This window comes from Echeneis naucrates, chromosome 3, assembly GCF_900963305.1.
Source record: "Echeneis naucrates chromosome 3, fEcheNa1.1, whole genome shotgun sequence".
Classification (NCBI taxonomy): domain Eukaryota; kingdom Metazoa; phylum Chordata; class Actinopteri; order Carangiformes; family Echeneidae; genus Echeneis; species Echeneis naucrates.
In genome coordinates this window covers 5,808,745-5,829,103 of record NC_042513.1, presented here as the reverse complement: position 1 = coordinate 5,829,103, position 20,359 = coordinate 5,808,745, and the positions used below count along the sequence as shown (strand labels likewise).

At 40.0% G+C, this 20,359-nt stretch overlaps 1 protein-coding gene across 2 annotated transcripts; it reads right to left on the bottom strand.

Moving 5' to 3' along the window:
• Window positions 1-713: 713 nt before the first annotated feature.
• On the bottom strand, window positions 714-17,987 carry gas2b (growth arrest-specific 2b). 2 transcript variants are annotated; one of them, XM_029497943.1, is made up of 8 exons: window positions 17,853-17,987; window positions 12,966-13,212; window positions 11,979-12,088; window positions 11,190-11,331; window positions 10,091-10,154; window positions 9,030-9,543; window positions 8,822-8,929; window positions 714-4,107 (listed from the first exon to the last, which is right to left on the bottom strand). In XM_029497943.1, the coding sequence occupies exons 2-8, from the start codon at window positions 13,186-13,188 to the stop codon at window positions 3,901-3,903; spliced, it is 1,368 nt and encodes a 455-aa protein (XP_029353803.1). In that variant the 5' UTR covers window positions 13,189-13,212; window positions 17,853-17,987; the 3' UTR covers window positions 714-3,900. The 2 variants fall into 2 exon arrangements, with proteins under 2 accessions (XP_029353803.1, XP_029353804.1); XM_029497944.1 differs by having other exon boundaries at window positions 12,966-13,208.
• Between the last annotated feature and the right edge of the window lie 2,372 nt (window positions 17,988-20,359).

Sequence of the window (20,359 nt, the reverse complement as noted above, 5' to 3'; positions counted from 1 at the left end):
AGCAGTAGATGGATATACATTTGTGGTCAGTGCGATAAAAACACAGAAGTAAATTTACATTGAAAAGCAAAACATTTGATGCTTCTTTAAAGATTCTATGTGTAAACATGCATTTCTATGTAGATCCAGAACATTTGTTTGTGTGAAGTAGATTTTGAATAAGAGTGACTGTTTTCTGTTTGATTAAAGGTGATGCTGACTGAAAGTGTGAAGAAGATGGATAGTGACAGAATTGCGCAGGGAGAGTGAATCCATTATGTATTTGGCAACATGAAAGTATTTTTTGGGATAAAATGAAATGAAATGATAAGCAGAAGAAATTGTGAAGTCACAGTAACTGCTGAGCTGTGACTTAAAGCTGCTGTGCTGTTACAGCTCTGGCAGACCCAGTTGTTTGCCGACAGCTGAATCATAACCTGACGAGCAAAACAAGAAGCCAAGCTGTGGAGGAAATATCCGATAACTCCATTGTTTACCCTTAATATTGGTTAGTTGTGTTGTGCAATGCTGAATACAGGCATGTTAAGCAATTTTACAAGAAAAAAAAGCAACTTCAGTGATCAAACTAAAACTGAAAGCACAAGCTGCATTCTTGGTCCTTATCAACAATGATAGTCTAAAGGCTAAGGTGTAAACACTGGCTAAAATAAAACATTTGTTCCTTTTTTACTTACATATAGTTTAGATAGTACAATCAGTGACGCCTATCGAGGCACATTTCATGACATTTATTTGCGGCCAGCACATAATACAGTTTACACACTTTTATATTATTACAGCACAACAAATTAGACTTGCAAATCTTAGCCCATGACAATGTGTGACTAATGACTGAATTATCACCTGCCACTAAAAATATGATATTCCAGTTGCCTGTACTTTTATTGTTGAATAGTTGGACTGAGAAAATCGAAAAGTGTTTCAGAAAACTCACTGTCCCACAACAATATGTATATACTCTGAAAGCAAACCAAAAGGTCAAAATTAAGTAATAAATCCATTCTTGTTGACCAGTGGACCATATTTCATATCATCTCAGTTTATTTTCTTGTGTACTTATGTACAAAATGATACACTATATATTGTGTAGTGTGTGATAGGAAGATGGGAATTTTTCATTTCTTTTCTTACTTTTGCAATCTCATTGTTGCATTAAAAGTTCATCCAAATCTCATATTGAAAAAAGCACAAATAGTGATTTAGAGACATATGTTAAAAGCTGGATTCCAAATACGCTGTATGTTCATTTTGTGTTTCAGTTGTGGTACATTCACGAGAGAAATATTAACAAAATTGAATTTTCTCGAAGTGTCAAGTACTCCTACTAAAACGGCTTCATTCTACTGTCAGCAAACATTTTTCTTTTAGAGTGGATCAACAGCTAGAGTTTCAAAAAATCACAAAGTAGGCTAATTTGTAAAAAATAAAGTAATACATTTTGAAAAGAAAATAAATAAATAAATTGGAAATGCCACTTCACATTAGCAGACTAATGTGTGGTAGACACCTTTAACTGTGTGTCAGTATCAATAAATGAGTTTTGTGTATTAAGGAGAACAAATGAGGTGGGACCTCAAATTTTAGGTCATACTCACATTATGATGCTAACAACTTACAGAATACAGTTTTTTCTCCCTCCTCCCTTAATGCTAAATGCGGGACATGAGTCATCGGATATTCAATCAGCTATGCCAATGTCAAAGGAAAAAAAAGGGTGTTATAATGTGTTGGCAACACTGTGCGTGATGTTCAGTCCTTTCATATCACCATTAACCTCCTCTTGAGGTCACAACTTTCCTGAATTAAAAAAATTTAACTGAGGCATGATTGAAAAATGTATCTTCAGTGTCCTGTTGAATCTTTGCACTTTGCTGGGTCTCATGAAAGTCTGTGAGCCTGAAGCTTGAGCCGGTGGGGTTGTACAGTCAGTGTTTGCAAGGACACATACAGCAGCAATTTGACGATCAGAGCATGTAATACGCACTCTGTTGTATGAGTCTGGGTTTATAACATGTTCTGAGTTTAGGGTCAGTTGGACCAGGCTCTTATTGTGAAAATATTTATGCCAGAAACAAGGACGTGCCATAAATATAAAAATAATTATATCTATGGACATTCCTGGGCCAATGTATTTTCTGACATGTTGTGACTCACAGAATGCGATGCTGTTTGGTGTTTTGGTTTTATAAGGCCTGAAGTTCACACCCAGACTGATGCACAGTAATTTAAGTATTACTGTAAGCAGTAAAGTGTAACTTATGTGTTGCCAGTTTAATGTGTTGTTAGGACTTGAAGCACAACTGCACACCAAACTTTTTTTCTCTCTCTCTCTGGACTTTTCCATTTCTGATGTGCCACTGTTGCAAATGTGCGGGATTTGTGTTAAAAGCCAAAAAAAGAAGAAGAAGAAGAAGAAAAAAATGTAAGCACATTTTCCCGCCCTCTTATCTCAACTTGTAAACTTTAAAGTACACAAACAATATCTGTAATTCCAAACTAAGATTTTGTCATCCATAGGACTGTGCTTCAATACAGAAGAACTTTAGAGAACGGATGAGGTCAGCACAGTGTAACTGCATTTGAAATTGATGTAAAATCCCTCTCATGTGGCAACTTCCTGTGTTTCATGAGAAAAGTACTCTGTGCAATGAAAGACACCCTGTGAATATGCCGCCGTTAAGCGTGGCACTTGTTTCAGTAGCACAGCTATTATTTTCTAAAAGTCATTTATACTGTCTCAATCCACTGCAGATGTTTTGTGGGGACTAAAAAGACATTACAGTCTTGCATGAGCTCATTACAGCTAGTTTCTTTCAATATATTGATAACTTGTGTTCATTTTTAATTAATTTATTTTAATGAAATAAAATATGTGATTACTAAGTTGCTGTGACTTTCAGAGTTTGCATTTGTTAGCATATTCTGCTGCCAAAGCTGCACACTTTTTGAAGAAATCTCATGATCCTTGTTTTTTTTTTTTTGAATGAAAATGTCGTACCTGATTCTTCTTCTGGCTAATTGTGTCTGTGGGGTTGCGATGCATTGAAGTTTAAACTGAAAAAAGAAAGAGATGTTTGCCATCGAGAGGGGAGACATGATCTTAACCATATTGTCCAAGAGACAAGCACAGAGGCGAGGACTGGCCCTTTGTCACTGAGGACATGGTGCCATCTAGAGGGAGGACTTGATGCTTGGTGCCTTCACCTGTTTAAATTCCCTGACAAAGCCTGGAATTTGCCAGTATAGACAATCATGAATTATTACATACAAACTATGAACACAAAATGCTACATGCTGTAAATTACAGTTTATTTAAAAAGGTTTGCATGCAGTGAATTCCAGAAAAATAAATGGATACATTAAAAGTCATTAAACATAGACCTTGACTGCTCTTCAGACTGTTCCTGGAACCAGTCCATCCAAAATATAACACTTCAAGATGCAAGATCTAACTTCAGTACCAGTAAAAGCTGTATGTTTACGCACCACACTACAACAACAAAAGTCACAGCCTAATCTCTCGCAAACGAAGATGAGGCATACAGATTATTCAGTCACATTCGACCAACAGTCAAAACCCAAAGAATATTCTGTCTGTGATGTTTATGTCAAAGTAAAGCAGCTGACCTCATATAGAAGAAGCAGATTTGACATTATCTTAAAAAACAACAAACATATCTCTCTATTATTTCATTTCTCTATTCCACAAATCTCTGCACAGCAATGTAGCTTCAATGGCGAGTTGTTAATCTGTAGCGATAATAATCAGGTAAGGGCGGCTTATTTACAACTCTGAAATACAAAAAGAAAAGAAAAAAAAAACTAAACAAAAGAGAACTATATATTAAAAATCATTGACCTGGTACAGTTTGGCCTGGTGAAAAAAGAAAAAGTGTGAGTCTACTTCTTGCCACGATAATGGGTGCCAACCACCATGTAGCTGTCAGGTGAGATGTTCAGACTGGGTGGCTTTGCTTTGTACCTACAGAGCCTGACCTCAGATCTGCCGGCTGGTCCTCCTCTGCAGGGGTCGTGTTTGAGCAGGTAACTTAAAAAGGTCTCCCAGCCTCCACCCACCCGCACCATCACGTGACGCTCATTCAGCATCTGCAAAAGTAACACCAGACATCCCATCAAGGCATTCATAGGAAATAAAGTGTGCATATATTAACAGGTTGTATTATTGAAAGCATGTTTGTGAATTCTGTATTACATGACAGCGAGCCACACAAACACACACACACCTAATATACTAATATTATAATGCTTTAGCCATGAAATGCAAATGCTATTCCATTTGCATTGCTTTGCATTTCTTTGTCACAATCTAATTAAGCCCAATGAAACAACGCGTCATGGCACACGTCAGCTGAGCTCACGCGCAAGACTAATCCACCTATAGCCATGCAAACACACGCACACAGTGACGCACAAAAGGCATACCCACATTTATCTGCAACACAAACCACCCAATAAGCAGTATTTAATATAAAATATACAGCCAGTCTGTATTTTATTAATAGTATTTGCACACAGGTCAGCTGAATCTGAATCAACATGGTTAACAGACAGACGTCCCTAAAGCTGAAAACCAACTGCTGCCATGGCAACTACTGCCACATTATAAAGCCTGTGAAAAAATGAAAGGAAAAATTGAGATGAGTTGAGCGCAGAGCCTCAACTCCCAGGAGACATTAACATTCCCGGGAGGTCTTGCAAAGCCACCCATTGTCCTGTCAGCAGCAGCCCACCCCCACTTGCCTTATCACCAATAAACCCTTCATTACAGAGCCATTAAGAAAGTGATAATACAATCAGATCTCCACTTCTTATGTAGGGTGGTGTGTGTCACGTGTACATAGGGAGAAAAATCGATGTTACAAGCACAGGCACACGCAGGCGACACAGGCGGCTTGAAAGGAAACTCCAGACATGGTGCGTCTCAGCTGTCATCCTGCAGATTAAATTGTTGAGGTTGACAGGGGTCAAGTCTGACATGCTGAATAAACCACTCTGCTGTCAAACGTCACTCTTCCAACTGCGATTCACTCTCAGAAATTCAGCCATCGTCTCAAGTTTTTTTCCCCCAAGTCTTTACATTTGATATGGTTTTCAGTTAATATTCTCTCTCTTTTTTTTAAGCGTTTTTAAGCTTTCATTCGACATTCATGTAACCTGCCTATGGAACTGTTTTTATTCATTTTATGTGCCGATGTGTTATGGCTCTTTCTCTAAGTCAGGTTTATTTTACATAATCAAGTAAAATCACAATGCAAACATGCTTGACTTTTAATGGATGATTATTATATTTCTACAGCTGAAATCTACTGCATCAATACACTGTTAAAGGAGCAATGTATCTTTAACAACTAATACACTAAACTGATGATTTAGCACAATGGGCACACAGTCTGTAATATTCTACACAAGCCCTCTTTGTCAGGCAGACGCCTTTATTCCTGCCTGCCCCTGCCCCCCGCCCCCCGCAGGTCTGAATACAAAGGGTGCCACATCTGCAGCCCATAAGCTCTTGTCTAGATTCCCCTGTGTCCGCCCTGGCAGCGCCATTGATTCTCTCTCTCCATGCTGCTGAAAGATGCATGAGTTTAGTCAGGAAAGACGAGATGTTGAAAGACAGGCCGGTAGGAGGCAGGCTTTAGCCACATCCGTTTCTTTACAGTGCTGCTGTTTGTTTTTTTATGTGGTCAGTCCTTTGTAAATTTGCAGACAATAAAAAAACTGATTGAAACGTTGATCTTACAATTTCTATTTTTCTTTCCATTTCTTCGTCATTTCTAAATGGTTTCTCTCGATTTTCTTTTTCTCGCCTCAAATCATAGTTCAACGCGCTACAGTGCTACCGATGTTGCAGATTTTAAGGCCCTTTCAGGACCCTTTTTTTAAATACATTCGGATAAATGCAAATGATGGGCTGGGTGATGTTCCTGTAGGTTTTGCACAAGTACATGGCACCAAGAGGATTGACCTTTACAATCTGATGACATTTCCTTTCATGCCACTGCAAGGTTCACTTTTTTTTTCAAGTACGAGTGTCATTGTTGTGGAAAATAACCCATAACCCTAACCCGACTCATCCACAGGAGCAAGAAAATGAAGAATATTGAGCTCTGCTTTACCATCGGAAAAGATGCTTGAGTTTCCCATCAGCTGAACTGTAATATTGTTGGTGAAGATTCCAGTTTCACAGCTAAATAACAGCAAAACTAAAACAACCTATTTAGCGTCAGTGGTTCAGCGATATTTTAGGTGAAAATGTTTTAAGAAAAAAAAGGCACCTCTATCTGTATCATAGAACTGTATCAAAGAGCAATTTTCTTGCTTTTGTTTATTCGCAATTACTTCACAGAGGTCTTTCCAGACCTTTTTTTCTTGTGATTATGCATGAATGTATAAATGATTGCTGTGCCAGAATATTTGCAATATTACACAACACTATTGTTGGCTCAGATGGGTCACCTACAGAACAAGAACCTGTAGCTTCTATAGAGTCAATGTCTTGTTCAAGGACACTTCCATAAGAAGGATGATGAAGGGGTCTTCTGTTAATAGGCTGAGCACGAGATAAACATCTATACTATCCTCCTTTCTTTCTCTCTGCCGTCTGCCTGATCTTCAAAACAAGATGTTTTAATTTCGTTTAAATTTAAGACTGTACAGTAAGCAATCAAAAAGCTGATGTGGGATGATATCAAGTGTTTGAATGTCTTTTCCTTCCATTGACATGGTCACACTGCATCTCTGCTTCAAAGCTGGAGGAGAGCCTAATTGGGTGCAGAGAAGAAAGAAAAGCCTTCCTCTTTTTTAACACCGAAGAATGGCGGAGCACTCCAAGGCTGGCGTGATTGAATAGTCTCCATAGGGAATAGGGAGGGGGGAGTGGTAGGGTAGAAAGTTTATATGTGAGGAGGGGCCGTCATGCTCAGCCGCTCATTAACAAGCTGTCTGATTAAACCCCTCGCTAATGACTTTGTCTTAGTAATCAATACTATCTGCTCTTTAAAAAGGTCTGTACACATTCACTGCTCTCTGAGGAGCAGCACAGGGGTTATCACGCTGTATGGTAATTGAGGTTTTTTGCTGTGATTCCCTGCCTTCGTGTGGGCAGCTGTGAGCTTCCAGGTAATAGATGGAGTCAAGGTTGATGGGCTGCAATGCTCTATTCACACAGCCGGCGTGTGTTTTGCTTGTCAGCAGTGAGAGAAACGGAAAGCGGAGCAGTGTGTGCAGAGTCTACAAAATAATAATCAGAGGTGGCTGATGGACGCAGACTGTTGATAAGATGTTGTATTTGTAAGGCTACATGGAGAAGGTGAGGACAAAAGATCAACAGTTCAGATGTAAAAAAAATTCTTTTTCTTTTGAGACATGAAATTTTCTTCACTTGAATGTGAACCAACCCTACAGAAAAAAAACCTAAAAACATTTGGTTATAACATCATGATTTCTTGAGGTTTCTTTGATGTGGTGTTTGAACACATGCTCCTGTTCTGCTGACATGTCTGCAGCGCAGAAACAGGTGTTCACTGACTTGAGGGGGAGTGTTCCTTTCCGAATGGGGACTAAAAATGTGTTGTCGGATTGTAAGCCAGTCAAAATGCAGATGGAACCTTTTAGCAAGCGAACTGCTTCTGACAGTATTGATTTACCTGTTTAGAAAGTGTGGACTTTCATTGTGTGCATTTTCAATGATATTAACAAAGCTTTAAATAGGCATCGACCACTGACACCGGATTTAGACACCAAAGCTCTGATAACTTTGTTTAATATAAAAGATATTCACTTCAACATCAAGTCATGTCGTCGGTGAGAGTTTAACATTAACTGTTACACTATTACCAACGCCAAAGTGTTTTTGTTTTACTTTTATTTGTATTTATATGGACTGATGTTTGCATGCAGACGGTTCAGTGAAACCTTTCCATTCCAACTCTTTCTCACATCGGTGGTCTTGGATTTGTGAGTGAGCTTCCATTTAAAGCACACTCCATGGTCATATCTTCACAAATCATCCTGACAGAGATGTTTTTCTTTTCATCCAGGTTTGAGCTCTTGGCTCAAGGTGTATGCACTTAAAATCATTGTCAGCCCAGTCCTATCCAGTCCATTGGTTGCCAAGCAACTCTGCCTCCCAGAAGGCCATTCCTCAAGCCTTTGTACCGACGCACACGGGTGAGGCACGACTCAGGGAGCCTGAGAGGCACTGATGTCTCCATCCTAAATGACTGCAAATCAGTTGCTCTGACATGATGCACTTGTTGCTGATTCAGCTGATGATTAATGAATTTGGGACCTTCACACCTCAAATCTCATTATATGTCGCACAATCAATGATGCATCGATTTGTAATAGTGTCTAAGTATCAAGTTACAATTTTACAGGTAACGTTTTAAAGTAATGTTTTTAATTTTATCTAAGTTATCTACTAGCTTTCATCTATTCATTTTAACATTTTACATTAGACATCTGAAATTATCATTTGACTTATAAAACAGCAAATCAGCAGTGTTAACATCAAATTAATGGAGGAAGCAGGTGTGAACCATCAGTGTCTTCTAATGAGAAAATACAAGCGACAGCTAATTAGTTTTACCTCTTAAATTTTAGATTAAATTATGTTCGAGATTAAGTGATTTCTCAAGTGTACAAAGCACTTAGTTTTTGCTCTTCGCATAAAGTCGTGGTAAGCAGGTGGGCGAGTGGGGAGACAAAGTCCACGACTGTGATCTGCATTCAAAGTGCCTAAATGTAACTGTAGACACTATAATTGAAATGGTACATTTCTTAGCGTAAATGCACTTACTCGTATATACAGAACTTTATCCCCAACTCTGTAGCTGCCTTTGGGTTGCTTCTCCACAAGAAACCTGGTGGGACAGCTGCATGGGGGGTTTTCAATAATGTTTCTTACCTGTAAAGACGGAGAGGAGAGAGCAAGCAAAAAAACATTCAGTGCACACTCTTAACGCCTGTAAAGTGAAATATGCTTAGTTTTGCTCTAAGAGGCTTACAATATCATCCAAAATGTTGTTGGTGCTTGTGCTTCTCCGGTTTGTGCATTTGCTTGAGGATCGAGGAGTTGGACTGTGGCTGTTAACTATGATGGGGGAGACTTTGGCGGTAGATACCGGGGTTTGGCCTGGTGAAGCAGATGTGTTCAAGGTGCAGGCTGAAGGAAACAAAGGCGTTTGTGTTGAGGCTACAGTTGTAGAAGGGTTCGAGGCTGAGATGGACGACTGTGGAGTGGATAAACATGTGGGTACTGGGTTTGTTGTGGCTGATGGAAGATCAGAGGCGATGCAGCCAGCGAGGGGTTCAGACGGAGGGGTCGTGCTTGAAGTGAGGGGTGCAGGTGGTGGAGGAGGGGGAGTGGGGGCAGAGAGCAGGGATGACTGTGATGGTGAATACAGTGATGTAGGAGGAAAAAAGGAAAAGAGCAGAGGCGATGATGGAGATAAGCAGCCCACCTCCTCCCTCTCTATTTCTCTCTCCAACTTCACCAACCCCGGAGGTTCCACTCCATACCTGAGAGAGAGGTTTGATATAAATATACCAACAAATATATGAATAAATCTTCAACCAAAAATGCTTTGACAAGAGTACTTAAAAGTATCCTGGTATGTAAAGAGTTCATGGTGAGTCATGGATAGACTTCAAATTGGAATCCAAAGGTTGCCGCTACACTAGTTATTTTATTTTAAAAATGTTTGAGACAGATAAAAGTAACTGAAAATGTCAGAAGAAACAAATTCACGTTTCTTTTTTTTTTTGTTTGTTTTTTTGATGAAGCTAAGACAAAGGAATCCTTGAAACACGTCATTTAGCCAGTGGCAGCACTGAATGCAAACCCAACCAAATATCTGCTTTTATGGAGTTAGTAATTCCAAATTACTGGGCATGAACACATTTGGAGTACGATGGCTAACATCAGTCAGAAGTCACCTGAGTTCATCTGTACAAAGTTGTGGGGGGCATTAGAGGCACATATAAAAAGGAATGGACCCCATTTGAGAAGTGCCGTTTTACTGTTGGTTCAGGTTTTGAAGATTACAGTGAGATTTGTTTTAGTTACCTGGCTGCTATCCGTCCCAGCTCCAACAGGCACAGGCATACTTCTCGAGGCTGCTTGTGGAGAACTTCACACAGCACATGCATAAAGTGCACACAAAGGTGGTGGGGGGCAAAAAAAAAAAGGTTACACATCTGAAAGGGTAGATGCTGCCAGAGATGAACTTCTGCCTGTGCTGAAAGAAAATAGGAACTCCACTGAACAGACAGAGCACGTTTCAGGAAACACTCTCTATCGTGCATCTCTGTCTTTGAAGCAAAACGGGAATTCCTGTGGGCTCTGGATGTGCAGCTGAGGGCATGAGGGTATGAAAGCCTCTCCTGCCTCCAGTATTTATAAGAAGGGGGACTGTGCTGTCAGTCTGGAGAAGAAAGTCTGAGGTCATTTGTTATTGTGACAATTGCTTGAGAGTAAAACTATGTGCAACTACATATCTGTCCACAACATTCACGTATCACTGATGGGTTTTTATTTTCAGTGATCTGCATTAAATGTTCATCAGTACATACTGGCTGCAGCAAGTAAACCAATGAGAGCAAAGAAAAAGGATATAATTTGTGCCATGGTGTCACTGAGGCAGTAAAGTGAGGCCTGAGGTCTAAGTACAGTACGTTTACTCTCCCTGTCACTCAATTAGTCCAGTGAAGTAGATTTACTGCCTGCAAGGAGGGCTTTCTTTGGTGGGGATTAACCTGCACATTAACATTCTCACGCATCTGCTGCCATGCATGGACATGCCCAGGTGAGAAATGTGTTTGATTATATGGACCCTTTTCTACTTTCAAATCAGGGAAAAGTTATTTAAATTACACATTGCAGAGACTTTTTAAATCGCCAATAATACCTACTAATTGGAAACATCACTTCAAAGAAACTCCTGGTCCCAGCAAATAAATATTAACATTTTTGTCAAATGATACAGAATGTAATATACGTGGCAAAAGAGACAGTCAGTGCTGAGTCCATTATGTTTCTTTAGATACAGACAGTGGGTCTCTTATTTCTACCTCATGACATGATTCACAAAGCTTTTACCAGTGAGAGGGGAAAAGTGCACTCCTTAAATCCACAATGTTAAATGCAAGCTCCCATCTGAACTCACCCAAATCTTCTGACTCAAAAAGGTATGCCTCATCAACGCCAATCTTTCGACACCAGTACAGGAAGTTGGCTGTGTTGTCTCGGGCGAAAAATGATCCAGAAGTTGCATCAGCTCGCCAGTGGATCACTCTTCTTATAAACAGCTGTAAATATTCATCAACACTGTTTGTTTGTTTTTGCAGTAACACGCAAATGGGTTACTATTGGTTCAAATCTAATGCCAAATAATATATCTGTCATGTATTATAACAGCAACGATTAAATATCAAAACAATGACAGAGACATCTTCCTCCCTCATGCCAAGTCTTTTTTTTTTTTTCTTTCTCTTATATTCAGGATGAAAAGGATCTTGTAAAAACAAAGTGTACTGTAGCAAGGTGAGGCTTAGTAATAGGAAACATGAACAGGCATAGACATTTAGTGAATCCACTTCTAGACATGGCCACTGCCAATATCAGGCGTGACTTGGTTGTGCAGTCTAAAGTTGAGTCAGTTCTTTGGGCTGAAGCTGTCACAGCCTCAGACATTACTGCATTTTGTTGATGCAACGTTCAGCCCTGATCCTGCAGTTCACTGATTCTTGACAACGGAGCAGAAACAACTCCTGCAAAATTTATGGTTAAGCTATGAAGATAAGTAGATATCTAAATCCGGCATTGTGAATGTGTTTTTGATGGTTATTCCTCCAAAAAGAAATAAACAATAGACCTGAAAGGCATGATTGGCACAGGTCTCCTCCTCTGTGTTCGTGCATGTGAACAGCTACATCTTTTTGTATTGTTGCAGCACCTTGCCGTTGTTCCCATTGATCATCTTCTCCTGGAGCAGTTTTGCCAGCTGGCAGAGGAGAACACCATTATCCAATCTCTCCATCAGACTGTCTGCTGTGAGGTCCACGCCTGAGGAGGATACACACACATGCACACTCAATCGCATACACTAATAGTAGCAATAATGAAACCAGATATACTAAACACAAGGTGGAATTAAAAGTCTAATGTTTTTATTTCCATCCATTGTGTAGTTTTCACGAAGCAGGACTCAACAAATATGAGCTAATTTCAAAATAATCTGCTGCCAATTAGACAGTTTTTAATTTACGTGGGTGAGTCTGTATATATTTTTCATGAGGTGCCTGAAATTAAGGTAAAAGATGTCTAAATTCCTGCATATGTATATGACATGATCCATATGGAGTGCTAGCCACATATTTTCAACACCATCCTGTTGCATACAACACTTTTCCGTTCATTGATTTCTAAAATACCAAAATGTTGCCACAGGAATGCTTTTCCTGAGAAAAACTTTAATGTATCAAACAACAACGATCAGGTTTCAACTTCATACACTGAAATTAAAATCAGAATAACTTTTCTGCTAGAAAAAAAATCACTGTTCACTTGCTGACAAGCTTTTAGCTCCATGTGTCTTCTTTGTAGATTCTGCATCAGTCAGAAACTCATCATGTTGGCGCCTTGTCAGAAGAGCTCTAACAGGTTGTGGCATGTGTACACGTTTTATGTTTTCCCTCACAATGCAGGCAACTGGGAGAAAACATCCTGTTCCTTGTAGCCCAAGCCCCACATCCCTTAATGAAAAGTTATTTCAAGGATTTAGGATAATAAGTAGGTTAATGTGTCTCTGCAGCATTTTCAAACCTCTTTTTTTTCCCCCTAAGTGAACGCCCATGTTCAAATCAAAAATGGTGAAGCCTTGTTGTCTGGGTTTGACTGTGTATGTTGCAGTTAGACAGACATGAAGGATAAGTTGTCTCACCCATCATGGTGTTGAGCCAGAAGGCCAGGTCTTCTTTCATAGGCAGCAGGCTGGCATCATGACGGCAAGGCAGCCACTGGTTGTACTCTTGTGGACTGGTGAGGCCGGGTCCAGAGTGCCTGTACTTTTGGCTTAGGGGACTGTTCATCCCTAAACCAGTGAGGTGTCTGGGGCTCAGAGGACTCTCAAGGCTGGTGTTTATCACTCCCACATCACTGTCCATGTTTCAGCTCCAACTGGTCTCTGGCTTTGGTAGAAATAAAACGCTTTATTAATTGATAATGCTGTAAGGTTTTCATTCTTTTATACTTTTTATAGTGCAGTCTGAGTCTGAGAGATCAGAAGGGTCGTTCTGTTTTTCATGCCTATATTCGACAATTTCATTATTTCTAATCTGGCTAATTACCTAATTTATCAGATAGGGCCCTTTTGCTTTAGATATATCTGAACTTGGTGCTCTGAGGACACATTTAAACATCTGACATTATAAACAACAAATGAAAGAACCTAAAAATGTGGTGCTTGCCACAAAGAATAACAAATAGTTTCAAATAGTAAAAGTATGTGAGAGCAAAAAGAAGAGAAAATGATGTTAATGGAGGATGGATTCATAAAATAAAAATGTACAATTTGTTATTTAAATCCTATTTGCATAACAAATTATTTTTTTTTTTATATTCTGACATTGTGCAAATGTAATGAGCTAACATGCTAACATGGTGCTAACTAATCAGCAGCAAATCAGACTATTAAACTGTGGGCTTCTTATTGTACAATTCCTTCTTTCTTTTTCAGATGTCAGTGTTGTTTTAAAACAGATTTGACGTCGATGTGAAGCGATAAATAATTAAAACTAAATGGTTTTTGGGGATTATAATGGGTGTGGCTGGCATGAAAACATAGAGCCTTTCTGCGCATGTATATAAAAGCAACAGTGCGTGCTGAAATCTATTTTTCACACTGGCTCCCATGCATGGACATTTTACTCAGAAACAGACGATTCATAGAATCATTAATCAAAGGGATTAAACTGACTGGCTTCATAAGTCATACCAGCTACAGCCCTGAGCAAAGCCCCTGTGTGTTGCTGCATGGCTCATTTGTCCTGTTCCCAGTGCAGCCTCCATCATAAGGCTCAGTCCCATCCAGAGACACGGCACAACTGCCAGTAATATTCACTGTTAATCAGCCAGCATTAAGATAACAACGCATGCACTGGGCCACTGAATCTGCAGGGGAATGTAATTTACATTATACACAGATATTTAGTTTGTGCCAAGTGAGTGATTTTAGAGTGTAGTCATAAAGTTAAAACAACCAGAGAGTGTTCAGACCAAAAACAGCCCAATGATAAACAACACAAAGTTACAACTCCGCAGTCATGTTGAGGTTAACAATATGCAATAAATCTGGTTTGTTGTCTTTTTAATGCTTTGTGGTGGTCATCAAGAAGTAAACAGCTGAAATACAGGATTCACATGGCGAAGTTATCCAGCTGGAATGTGTGGCTGTGCCTCACTGGATGAAGCCGTGTTGAAGTAAATGTTGAGCCATGCTCAACTTTCTGCTGGTCAGACGTGATTTTTGCTGCAACCTAATGGCCTCATTAAGATGAATCTGAGAGCTGCGTGTTTTTGCGTGCGTCTCCTGCAGAGAAGTCAAGACATGATTGTCAATAGACTACAAATGTCTCTATGTTATTTCATGACAATTTGCTATGCAGTTGTGTCTTTGATGGCCTGGCAGACAAAGCCAGTGATTTTGCCATTCTAAAGCAATGCTACAATTGGAGCTGCTAAAAATCCTATCTCTAACAAAGACAATCTTTAGAAGGGTAGCCAAGAAAAGCACCTGGAGGACAGATGGTGGGGAGCCAGAGAGCCATCACAACTAGGCATCTGAGCTTAGTCACAGTTAAGTACATCTATATTTTTGCATGAATGTACCTGCAGCTCAGATTTTCAGATCATCATTCCAAGTTAAAGTGTTTGTTGTAAAGTTTCCTGTTATTAGCACAAAGTCAATGATACAATCTCTTTCACTTTGATTAAAGAGGAAGTGGGGCACAGGTGTATCTGAAATGTGTGTCAGTGAATCCTTGGCTCAGGTTGTATCAGATAAATGAGAAGATATTGTAGACATGAGGATCTAACTAGACACGGGGGAAAGAATATTTTGCAAACAAATCATGCAGACATGGAGCAGAGACAAGGAATAAGAAGGGGCGTCTTGCCAAATTTGAGGCTGGTTTACAGGTTGACCAGCAGGGCATGAGAGCGCGGGCCTCTAACAAAACATCCAGGTGCAATATTCACACCTTTGCTACAGGACTGCTCTGCTGGGAAGGGAGGGCAAAGGTCACCCACTGGCTTGGCTCTCAGACACTAGCCGCCTTTATATTGCTGTAGAGCTGAGGGTGCATGTATGTAAGCACACACTGGTGCACAAGCACATGCACACCCATACAGGCCCATGCATGTATTGCTTTCTCTATTCCACCTCATTTACTTTGTGCAACCTTTAATGTTCCATAGTAGTATTCTCCAGAGTGGTTTTTCCCAGTATTTAATAGTGTTTTGGCAATAAAGCGAACTGACAAGTCTAACTAGCTGTTAAAATGTGAAAAGTTAAATTACACACCGCTCTGCCTGAAAATGTGTTTAAAATAAAGGATCTAAGCTGCAGCATTGGCTTAAATACCTGAACATGTACTCTGTGTACATACGATGACAGGGTGATTAATGATCTAGTGCCTTCAGCACAGCTCTGACACCGTAGTCTCCTCAGAATGAAACCAAAGCCAGTTTCTGGTAAACAACTAACTTCACAACTAGTTAACAAAATTCTGCTTCCCACCATGACATGCACAAATCTCCCCTTTCGTCGAAAACTGAAGTTACAAATCTGTCACTGCAAGAATTGTCTCTATATCATGGAAAATATTTTTGTTGCAATAAATCAATTCCAGTGCAATTTTTTTTCTGCTGCTACTGTAACCTGCAGGCTTGTATTCTGCTTTTGTGTGCAAAGTCTGTTCAACATCTACTCCATCTCTCAACTGTTTGAAAATCAATACTATTCATAAAACTTCAAGATGAATAACTTCAGGGGTGGTCCAACAGCAATGCTGGCACCAGTAGCTATCTCCATCAGTGAGCTGCTGTCTCAAGAGTAAGTTTAGAGATTGTAACAGCTTAAAAATGTAATGTAAAACTAGAGAATGACTATTTTTTGAATTATTATTTAATTGACACAACTGCACATTCGGGGTATAAGTTTCAGCTTTAGTGGTGCTCTCACCTTCTGCTGCCGCTAGACTAAATAAACCTCGTGTCAACACAGGATGGAGAGTGCCTGCTTCTGTTTATGTACCCTGAACAGTGGAGACCTCCAGTTCCCAAGATCCAATGAAACATAATAAAATACAATTTTGGACCCAAGATGTAAAAAAACATGCAGCTCAGAACAGTTGGTTCATTGAGTGAATTCTCGGGGAGGCTTTTGCCACTGAAGCTATGGCATGTTGGAGAACTAATTTCAGTCTTCTGAGAACTCATGCAATTATTCATTTTAAAACTCTCATTGAGATTTGAATTTCTTTTGAGCAACTGTTGTGAGAAAGGTAGCTTGCTTTTTTCCATTCATTCATCTTCAACAGCTTATCTGTTTCCAGATCGTGGGGGGTGCTGGAGCCAATCCCAGCTCACACAGGGCAAGGGGCGGGGTACACCCTGGACAGGTCACCAGTCCATCACAGGGCCAACACACAGAGACCAACAACCACTCACACTCACACTCACACCTACGGACAATTTAGAGTCAACAGTTAACCCAAACATGATGTCTTTGGATGGTGGGAGGAAACCGGAGTAGCTTGCTTTTTGTTTGCGTTTAAAAATAAAGATAATAACCAGAGAATAAGAAAAAACAGAAACCCAATGCTTGTAGCTTTGTGTTGAACAGTTTGAGTACAGCTTGTTAAAGAGTTAACAGAACTGTTAAATCATGGTCACTGACCAACTTTCATTAGCAAAATAAAAAGCTATTGATGAAACAATTAAATAATTCTATTATTGAGAAATAGTAATGGAGAGTACAATTACTCAGGTTCTCACATGCACTGAAACAATAAAATATTTAACTGCAAGACTATAACTGGATCAGTGTCATATAATGTTGACACCCTGGGATGAGGACAAATGCAGACCAAAAAACAAACAAACAAACAAAAAAAAACCACACACACAAACAAACCCAACAACAATAACAACAACAACAATCAAAACAAACCAAGAACCACAATTACTCAGGTTCTTCACTCAAAATATATTTTTGGTTTACATCATTTGAAAGTTTCATATATTGATGTGTGTGTGATCATAGAATATTTATTTCATGCCTATAGCTTAATTTATGAGTCACATTATAAAACACTATGCTGTATATTAAACTACAGCCAATATGGAAAATGTTTAAACAGAATTTGTAAAAGGTAAGCCTTGATTAGAGATTCAAAAACACAGGATTAGATGTTAGATGTTAGATGAGGAGAAATGCTCTCTACTAATCTCATGAATGAATCAATGTAAGAAAAGAATACTTAATAGGCCCGTGAGAAAATGCATTCTTCTGCATGAGTAACTTTTTCTTTTTGTCTAGTTTTGTTACCAGCATTGAATTCAATTCACAATTCAACTACTTACTTTTATTTCAGTTAAAATTTGAATGTGGTATTTGTGCTATCTTTTACTTAAATGGGTATTTTTTTTTTACACCACGGATGGATGAGATTTTCCTTCGTACAGAGACTTTTTGCCAACATCAGCACCAAACTTTATAAAAAACAAAATAAAAAAAAACTTAATTTTATCCTGTAAATGTACTTACAGGAAGCCAACGGGATTCTCCAAGAGACTGACTCTTTCCTAAAAGTTTGTTGAAAGTCTGTTCTCGGCCGTGTGTGTCCGCTCATCCAGATGCGCTCTTCGCGGACAGCCAGATGTTGAGCGCCCTCGGGATCAGCACGTGACTGCAGCACCCAGTGACAGAGGCCGCCGCTTTTAACATAAACTGTCCTGAACACGCCTGCAAGTTTGTGGTGTCATCTTACAGACAAGTCAGACTGAAAGACATAATCCCCGCAGGTCGGTCAGGGCCCCCACCTGATGGTTGAAAAGGTCTTATAAGCACACATCTATCAAATTCTGTTTCAAATACACCAATCAGACCGTAAAAAAACTATACAATTTTCTTATGATAAAATTATAGAAAACAATGTTAAAACAAACTATATGAAGGGGTCAATCTTTGATGACATTATTTAAGTATTATAAGTTGTACATTAACTTCCCCCTGAGCAAATGTGTGCAATGTGCTTGAAATCACCCATGTGTTTATACGGACATATAAACTTTTTTTTGCTTCATACACGTTTATTTACCTTTTTAATTTCCACTGTATTTTGTGACGTAACATTTCGCTGTCGTTTCCTCTCGTAGTCATGGTAACGCCCCGACCAGCGTCGTAAAGCTGGAGCAGCTGTGATGGAAGTCGGAAAGTGCGCACAGGCCAACATTCCTGACCTTCGTGCTTTAAAAAGAGACCGTGTGATGGAGATAGCAGTACCTGCTTCTGAAACGGTTCCTAGGGTCATCTGCCAATTAGCCATTAATGATACAATCCACATTTGGCGGCCATCATTGCAATCACCAAGAATATTCTTTGTGTCTTTGTTTAATTGTGCTGGCTACGTGCACCCGCACATCCTCCATTCTGTGGTGAAAGCCAAAGGAAGGAGCAGGGAGCCATTAGCATGCAGCTAACGTTAGGCGAAAGTTAGCACATTCAAACCGAGCCCGGAGAGCAAATGGCTGATATGTGGACAGGAGTGATGCCAGCCCCTCTGTATTGGGCTTCACATGACAATATTTACAACTTGGAAATGTTTTGAACCCCCTCGTCGACTAAAGGATGATAAATAAGGCGCACTGGATGGACGACGGACTTAAAGATTGTTTGACAGGTAAGGGGAACCGCCATGTTGCTTGTCAGTTTCGAGTTGCACTTCAGAGCTTGCCATTGTTGCTATCATGAGCATGGGGCATTTTTGTGGCTGAGTGGTTAGTTCACAACATGTGGAAATACTGGGCCAAGAGCAGAAAGTTGCTGGTTGGACTTCAACCTGTCAGACTATTTACTCCATGTCTGCACCCCAGTCTTTTTCACTTAAAGCCAACGCATGGCTTAAACATTAACAGTCATCAGTGGTCAGCTGGCTTTTTGGCTTATCTTTCCAGCTAGCATAGCAAACATTTGCTTATGGCTAGCCAGCTAGCTGTAACCTAACTGTACGCTGTTGCTCCTCTTCCTCACTTTACCTCTAGTCAATAGTTGGTTGTCTCTGCAAAGCAGATAATACACTTTGTGTGTGTGTGTGTGTGTGTGTGTGTGTGTGTGGACTGCAGTCCCAGAGGTGACTGCTGGTTTATTTGCAGCCCTCTCCCAAGAGATGAGTCCCTCATGCCATATCTATCTATCAACCCTCCACTTGTCCTTCACAAGTAAACCATCCGGCTGCCCTCCTGCACATTTGCACTGATTAGGGTTCAACCAATCTATGCTATTCTGCATACTCATGTGTGCAAGTTGATGCATTAGTCTCATTTCATGCTGCATGCATATATGATTAAATAGCCAGATATTATCACAAGGCAGAGTGTTTTAATTGCACTGAAATGTAAACCACAACAAGCCAATTTTAATGTTGTGTTTTTTCCTGAGAAACTTCTGAGACAACTGACGAACTACCTTTGAGCAGGTATACTACAGACAACATACTGACAGGATTTTAAGACCTGACTCTGGGCCCTGGTGATGGGCTCACTCGTATTTAGGGAATGCCCACATGCATGTGTGGTTTCACTTGCCAGCTCATGTTGGGTCACCTCATGAAGAATTCACGCATCCTGCCAAAAATGTGCTGACCTGTTCTTTCATTCCATCACTATGTACCCCAGCTTTGACACCTCCACCTATCTGGACTTCCATCTCTCCAGAGATCTGCACAGAAACCCTCTGGACTCTCATAATCCTGAGTGAGGTGACAGGAAAAGCACAGAATCCTTCACTCCGCCAGTTCCTACCAGCACCACCTGCTTCCCTTCCTCTGTCCATCCTTCTGCTTCTTGTCTGTCCTTTGCTCCCCCCATATTCACCAGTGTAGCACCCTCCCTGCCACACAAATGTTATTTCACTCAATAAAGATCGACAAACTAGCTTGCATGAGAGACTTCTGGTCACACACACTGAAATAATAAAAAATTTAGCAGCAAGACTATAAGTGCAGCAATCTCATAAAAAGTTGACACACCCGGTGGTGTTAAACAATGAGGACA

What these genes read in the sequence shown, in the direction of transcription:
- gas2b (XM_029497943.1), bottom strand. Translation starts at nt 13,188, where the DNA reads ATGGACAGTGATGTGGGAGTGATAAACACCAGCCTTGAGAGTCCTCTG. An exon ending in CTGGCTCAACACCATGATGG is followed by an intron (nt 12,089 to 12,965) that starts GTGAGACAACTT and finishes TATCCTCCTCAG; the next exon opens with GCGTGGACCTCACAGCAGAC. An exon ending in ATAAAGTTCTGTATATACGA is followed by an intron (nt 4,108 to 8,821) that starts GTAAGTGCATTT and finishes TTACTTTTGCAG; the next exon opens with ATGCTGAATGAGCGTCACGT.